This window comes from Montipora capricornis, chromosome 2, assembly GCF_036669925.1.
Source record: "Montipora capricornis isolate CH-2021 chromosome 2, ASM3666992v2, whole genome shotgun sequence".
Lineage (NCBI taxonomy): Eukaryota > Metazoa > Cnidaria > Anthozoa > Scleractinia > Acroporidae > Montipora > Montipora capricornis.
In genome coordinates, this window is record NC_090884.1 from 34,464,326 (window position 1) to 34,471,825 (window position 7,500).

General features: G+C 38.0%; 2 protein-coding genes across 3 annotated transcripts in view; one reads left to right on the top strand and one right to left on the bottom strand.

Moving 5' to 3' along the window:
- LOC138019625 (ankyrin repeat and SOCS box protein 7-like) overlaps positions 1-4,046 on the bottom strand; it is a 5,727-nt gene extending 1,681 nt beyond the window's left edge. The window contains exons 1-2 of the mRNA XM_068866482.1: positions 3,067-4,046; positions 1-1,012 (exon numbers count right to left, since the gene is read on the bottom strand). The exon at positions 1-1,012 is cut by the window's left edge and continues 1,681 nt beyond it. Coding sequence (XP_068722583.1) covers positions 879-1,012; positions 3,067-3,907 — 975 coding nt within the window. The 5' untranslated portion in view covers positions 3,908-4,046 and the 3' untranslated portion in view covers positions 1-878. The remainder of the gene's footprint in view (positions 1,013-3,066) is intronic.
- A 52-nt stretch (positions 4,047-4,098) lies between these two features.
- LOC138019607 (katanin p60 ATPase-containing subunit A-like 2) overlaps positions 4,099-7,500 on the top strand; it is a 24,234-nt gene continuing 20,832 nt past the window's right edge. Inside the window, exons 1-2 of one of the 2 annotated variants that reach the window (XM_068866468.1) lie at positions 4,099-4,259; positions 4,363-4,433. In XM_068866468.1, the coding sequence (XP_068722569.1) occupies positions 4,203-4,259; positions 4,363-4,433 (128 nt within the window). In that variant the 5' untranslated portion in view covers positions 4,099-4,202. The remainder of the gene's footprint in view (positions 4,260-4,362; positions 4,434-7,500) is intronic. The other variant, XM_068866472.1, reaches the window with a different exon arrangement.

The following is a 7,500-nucleotide window of genomic DNA, read 5'->3' on the forward strand; positions in this document are numbered from 1 at the left end:
TACCCTCGAAACGTTTGGTTCACATTTCAAATTCTAGGACGCAAATTTAAACTTTCCTTTACCATTACTGTGCAGCACAGTTTCTTTGAATAGTTGTAGGTATACATGTAGGTGAGGTAAATAATATCTACACCGCGTTATTTCATGCTCAACTGCTTATATTTTCCACCCTCATCAAATGCAGTGGACAAAGCTACATGTACATGCATCAAATAAACCAAGGACTACACAAACTTTACACTATGTTACGACATTGCCAATACTGTAAAATAGAATTCTTCAACGCCAATTGAAACTTTCGTTTACCATACACCTACATGTACAACTACATTGTCATTGCCTACTTAGCTGTAGGCAATGACAAGACTCACACTCGATTTCAAGATACGCCGGAGAAAACCTTTGAAATGACACATAACTATTTTCATTTCAGAAACTTGAAAAAAAAAACCATTACTGTAAGTTGGAAGTTTATGTGATAAGGCTGCCAAGGCAAGACTGCATTCCGCATTTAACTCATAACTCTCCGTCCTATGCCATAAACCCAACAAGCCCACTTTCAAATTGATTGCTTGATAAAATTCTTGAAACACATTCTTCAAAGTACAGATAGTAAATTGATGAAAAGATGAATTTGTCTCTTAGATGATGCCCCATAAATGGTGGTGATCATCTTTTTGATTCTTCTGAGTTGCAAATAAGGAATAAAATATAGAGAGGAATATGGCATTCATCATCTCTAAAGCTTAGAAAGTGACTTTTCAACAATATGGCCTGAAATGTATACAACATGTGTGCTTATAGAACATCTACATGTAAAATTCAATTATATGTTAAAATTAAGTTAAAACTAAATAATTTTGAAAACTAAAACAGTGCTAGTCGTATTTGTAAAAAAGAAAATCTTTCATTACACTTGGTATAGGAAGCCTTATTATTTCTCCAAGCCGTCCAGCACCAAGGGCATCTCGAATGACAAATCGACAAGAATCTTGTAAGCTTCTTGGGTTTTCTATAGATAAAACAATCAAAGTCAATTTTACTCATAATTTGTACGATTAGTTTACTTCCCATTTGTACATGTACATATGTGGTTTATCTTGAGCTCTACCTAAAGATGACTATCAAGTGCATCACCAAAGATAACACAGCATTTTACAAGTTGGTCAAGAGTTAAGTGATGGTACGATTAAATTTAATCACTCTGAACAGAGAGATTTTTGCAAAACCCAATATATGCATTAAGTTATAAAATTTGAGAAAGAATTTGTGGATCTACTGTACTCAAGATACAAATGTGTGTGAGACAGAATCTCTTCAGATGTTGTTAAAGGGTCTTTTACATGTACAATACTGTAAAGGAAGCTGTTAAGACCCTTGAAAATACAACAATGTACAAGTAAAGATCTTTGAAAAACTTCATTTTCCAAAACCACTTGTAAAGATATTTAACAATATTCTACAGAATGCATCAATCTCACAAAGATCTTTATGAGGAGGTATAATAAGGATCTTGGCAAAATCCAAAAAGACTGGTACTCTAGACTATCATTCATGTATGAAATAATGCTGAAATCCACCAAGATCTTTAATGATCTTAGCAAGAAAGTTGAGGGTACTGCAGGACCTACATGTAGGAATTAATGACTATCTTTCATCACGACGTAACAGATTGATAATTCCGACACGATAAAAATCTATTTTAACCCTTTGACGCCTGAAATGGCCAAAGCTGGTCAGACTTAATGTAGTATTTTACTCTGTCTAACACCAGACTATTTTACTCATCAATGGGGAACCCCCAGGAGACAATGAGACAATGGCCACGCAGGGATATGAATTTTATCTTCAAGTGAAGATAAAATTCGTATCCCCAAGCGGCCATGTAATGTTCTGTTTATTATATAGATATTGATGAAATGTCTAGATTTAAAACAACTTGTTTTATTCATTTTCGAAATGATGAAAAATTGTTCACCAACCACTAAAACACGCATGTTGTGTATCATGAAACAAGATATGAAAGTTATGAAAAACAAATCATGATAATGTAAGATTTGCAATAAAAATGTTAATGTAGTAGAGAAGAATTATATCAAAGCACAAAAGTATTGTACAACGAAGAGGAAGCTCGCGTTTTATTGGCTAATCGTGTTCGTTACCATGACGACAGCTATATCCTCACATGTGAAAGATAAAAATGATATGTTCACTGCGTGCAGTGAAGATAATTATGATTTTTTAGTAAAAGGAGCAATCCTGGTATTTCATCAATATCTATAATAATTATAATAAAAATCACTATGAATCTATTGATTAATATCAGTAATAGATAAAAATTGATTGCCAAATTATTTGCGATTATCGATTTTGATCGATTTGGATTTCAAACAGCATTGACTTTACCGGGAATGACCGCGGACCCCTGACAAAATGGGTTTTCTGGGTCTGCTTGAGTTTAACGTTTAAGAGTTGCAGTTGTGAGGTATGAAGCGATGGTCAATAAGCTGTTAACAAGTCACAGTTTGCAAGTCAGTGTTCCTTTTTGTTACAGCCTTGATGCCTGGGTGTAATTCTTAATATTATTGTTTTAATCAAATTAGTTTCTTCGAGGGATTATGAGCAGTTATAAATTGTATCTCGCAGTATCCTTGGGCAGTTTCTTAAAATCGATAGAAATCGATGTCCAATGCCCAAACGTCTGTGATTGTCAATTTTGAACAATTACTTTGCTTAATCGATTGATTATTATCAAGTAATTTCGAGTGATATCAATTTATCTATTAGGTTTCTGATGATCAATTTTGATCGATGTGTTACGTCCTGCTTTTATTCACCTCTGCAAAAAACGTTTTTTATTTGGAAAGTAACCAGCCCCTAATTTTCATATTTTTAAAGTCACCTTAAAAAATCAGAAGTCAGCCAAACATCAAATTTGAACAGTAGCTGGTCCCTAAAATGACATCCCTACACATATACTTAAAATCAAGTTATTTTTCTACCAAAATATATACATGTATGTGAACTGTACATAAGTGAGATGGCGTACTATACACATATACTTACTTGATACACTGATAAGGAAGTCCAAACAAGATTTATCTGCCGTGTTCACATTGAACATCATCCGTGATATGGCTAACGGAGTGAGTCCTTCGTCGTTAAAAATATTTATGTCAGCTCCAAATTTACACAACAAACGCGCCAAGGGTTCGCTGTTGCGAAGCGCTGCTAAGTGAAGAGGTGTCTGGCCATCCTCTGGCCGTTTAATGCTCGTTAGTGCACCGTGCTCAACTAACAATCGAACACAATTAACGTTGCCTTTTATGACCGCGTATCGCAAAGGAAACCCGTACTGTACATCTATATTCGCTCCCCAGTTCAATAGCACTTTGATAGAGCTTGTTCTTTCACGAATAATGGCGAGTTGAAGAGCTGTTGTCCCCTTGTCGCTCAAAGCGTCTACGTATCCCTTCGATTCAAGAAGTAACTCGACAAATGAATCCCTCCCGTAATGAGCAGCCACATGTAGAGGTGTCCAGCCATCTTCGCTTCTAGCATCAACAAGCTTTTCTTTGTCCAATCCTTTGAAATCTAGTAACAATTTCGCGATTCTTGTGCGACCATGCATCGCAGCGTAATGAAGGGCTGTAAAGCCTCCAACGAAATCTCTCGCAAATGCATCACCTCCCTTCTCTAGTAACACCCTTAGGGCGCGTTCTTTTCCCCTACTTGCTGCCAGATGAAGCAAGGTCCAGCCATTCGCATCCATATGATTCGCAGAGGCGCCCTCATTGATAACTTCGCGAACGACTTTCACATTGCCAGTGGCAACAGCTTCCCGCAATCGAGCATATGCGGGGTTCTCCATAACCTTTTCCCTTCTCCGATGTCGCTTTCGCAACATTCTATGGATCTATGAAGTGTCCGACATACTGATAGCTGGCTAAGTCCGTCTTAACGACGTTCAATATTTGGAAATCAATTCACCAACACCTCTTCCCCGTAATTTGTTTTCAAGCGACGCCATTCCAAAGAAACCACTGCGCAGACGCAAATGTATTAAAACGCTGCTTCATAATATTGAATATCGTGGACTCTATCTCCAGGCAATATTCAAAATGGCGTCCTATGCAACCATTCAAGAATACACTGAGAATACTTCATAGAAGCAACTCCCATTAGGAGACTTATCAGTTTAGATGACACAAGAACTTAGCTATATGCAGCTTAGGACTGCCAATGAAGCAAGAGAGGCGGTAAGACATCCTAAATGAGTTTCATCCCGAAATGGAGTTCCGTAGCTGAATTGAATAATGACATTTTTTTCTGAAGTACTGGTATTTGTTTTGACATTTTAAGGAAGAGCAAAGATCAGAGCAGCGTAAAAGAACTCTGTTGATACTTATCCTTCAATATTTAAGAGACGAAGGGTAAGGAAAAGTTATGGTACTTATGAGTTATAAATTTCTCGAATTGCAGAACTGCTAGTTGATATTTTAGATACATCACGAATAATGGGGTGACCCGGCAGGTACAAAACGCAGGTCACAGGTCATTGTTTTACTAATACAGAAAGTATCCTAAACATTCATAAAAGCTAACCGTTAGCTATTATGAATGTTTGGGATGCTTTCTGTATAGGTAAAACAATGACCTGTGACCTGTGACCTGCCGCGGATGGAATGGTGAGACGGCGGAAATGTGGAATACACGGAATATTTTAAAATATTCTAAAACGCAGGATGAGAGGAAAGTCTTCTTAAAACAGATATAAATATTACATTTTTTGCCCGTGAGTAATCTGGCTAGGATACCATAACTTCACATGATAATTTTACATTTCCTCGCGACAAAAGATATAAAAATGTCTTACAGAGACGAGTTCACTCCTGGGCAATATGTTTGCCCGCTTCCGTTTTAGTGCCTCTCGGACTGTGCTGAAACATCACAGGTGCACTTTCCCACTCTCAGACAAGGAAATAAATGTATGAAGAAAGATGATGGTAACTGTTTCAATTGCCTTACAGTAAGGACACTTGAACCGTGAACACTTGACATTTTTGTGTACATTGTTTTTTTCGACGACGAAGAATTAAAGGCTCTTCTTATGATGTATAGTGTTACATGTATAGCATTTTGTAAGTGTGAAAACATTAATACTCCTGTCAAAAGGACGTGCCCACATTCTATAGTCACTAAAAAAATGTACAAAAAAATATCAAGTGTTCATGGTTCGAGTGTCCTCACTGTAAAAACATAATGTACAACATGTTATCATTTCTTTTGAAGGCTGATTTGCTATGTCAGTGCCTTTTTGAAGGTCTTTATACAAAACCTAATTCGTCCATACATGATTTCCAAGCAGATGCATTCTCGTTCCCAGTGCTGCGATCCTTTTGGCCAAATTTTGCACTGTTACCTGCTCAAAGACATTTGGCAGGAAACAGTTTTTTTGTTAGATGTCATGTGACCTCAAAGTAACCAATGAGAGTGTGTGCTGCTGGGGGGAAAATTTTCAGCTACAAAGGAAATGTTGTTATGGTCGGTCACAGGCTGACCACCCTCTGTCAGTGTTCATCGATCTGTAGAAGGATAAATACATTATGGCGGTTGCGATTTGCACGGCAATAAAGTTTAAAAGCAAATAATTCAATAGAAGATCAAAGAAAGTGTCAACTGAGTCCTGCATTATGTTTTTTTGGTCGTTTTGAGCTGTTGTACATTGTTAGGCGTTATTTTGCGAGAACTTTTCTCGACCGCCAGTTAGAGAGTCAAGAAAATTGACAAGGCAGGCAACACCAAGCTGCTGGCCAGTGACCTTGTCTTGTTCAAGTGGGAACTGATGCCAAACCATTGAAATTCTCACCTTAAAAACACCAGCATCCGATCGATCAGGGATGAACCCATACCTTTGCTGAATTTCAGCTTCATCTTTCGAAAATTCACTGAAAAACGCAATCCTGAAATCCATATGAAAGCTTTCTCAACGTGATCGGTGCAAGAAACCAGATCAAAGAAATTTAAAGCATTTGAATTCTATTTGAATCTACCAATCAATGCAACACAACCATTGGCTTGCCAATGCTTGGCAACAGTCATGTTGCACTGAAGCTCAAATTCAGCGAAGGTACAGTGTATGGGGATATCCCTAGAGGCTGTCTTAATCGATCGGATGCTGGTGTTTTTAAGGTGAGGATTTCACTGGTCTGGCATTAGTTCCCGCTTGAACAAGACAAGGTCACTGGCAGGCATCTCGGTGTTGCCTGCCTTGTCAATTTTCTTGCCTCTCTAACTGGCAGGCAACAAAAGATCTCACAAAATGATGCCTAAAACAGCTTGGAATGACAAAAAAAACATAATAAAGGATTTGGTTGGCACTTTGTTTGATCTTTTATTGAATTGTTTGCTTTCAAACTTTATAGCCGAGCAAATCGCAACCACTGTAATGTATTTATCCTTCCACAGATCAATAACAACAACAACAACACCAACAGAGGTCTGCCTGTATTATCATCTGAAGTTATGTTATCCTACTCAGACTACTCACAGGGAAAAATTGAATTTTTATATCCTTTTTTACTCGTGGATAAATCCACAAGTTTTGGTGGGGATCTCTATGCAAATTTGTTACTGCTGCGTGACGGGAAGTTCCATCTAATTAGCCAATCAGGATGGATAATCACAACACAGCTTAGAAAGCTGTGACTTGCTGTTTGCTAGGTTGTGCGCCGCCATTGTTGTTTGTGGCTTTTATACTTAAGTGTTTGAGCACCTTCCGCTGCATTTAGAAGCAAGAAACTGAAGAATTAAAGAAATGGCATTCTTCGAAGGTGAAGCAAAAGATTTTGAACAAGTACACATTGGTGCAATTAATTGTGCACCGCCTTTCGCTCTCCAACGCGAAGACTTTAATACATGTTGAAATGGAATCTGCAGAGGCATGGTGAGAAGACAGTCTCTGTCCATCCCCTAAGCTCACGAGGGATTAATGAATTCCATTTGACAAGGTGACTTCCATTTGGAGAGTGACATCGAAGCTATCAAAGTAAACCGATGTTTATCAAAGCTATCGAGAAGTTTTGCAAGCTATGAGTCATCAAAGCCATATGAATCCAACTTGAACAACATCAGTGACATGAAAAACAGTGAGGCAACCAAGCAACCCATGCTTCCAGACACTAGTACTTGTGTGGCAGACCATAATGACGAACTGTCGAAAGACTCGGTCATTGATTATGTAAGGAAAACTGATAAGGAATCCGTACCAATCTCCTGGGATAGAGCAAGGGCTGAGGTCGTTCGCAAATGCAGACATGCAAAAAATGAGAGTTGTTGTCTAACAAGAGAAAAGCTATTGATTTCAGGAGACATTGAATCGAACCCAGGCCCTGTTGCTCATGGAATGAGTACACATACAGTACTGAGAAATCATTCTATAGCACTGTTGCAGGCTCGATTAGCTCAGAAAGGATTGAAGACACTAGAATGTACCTCAGA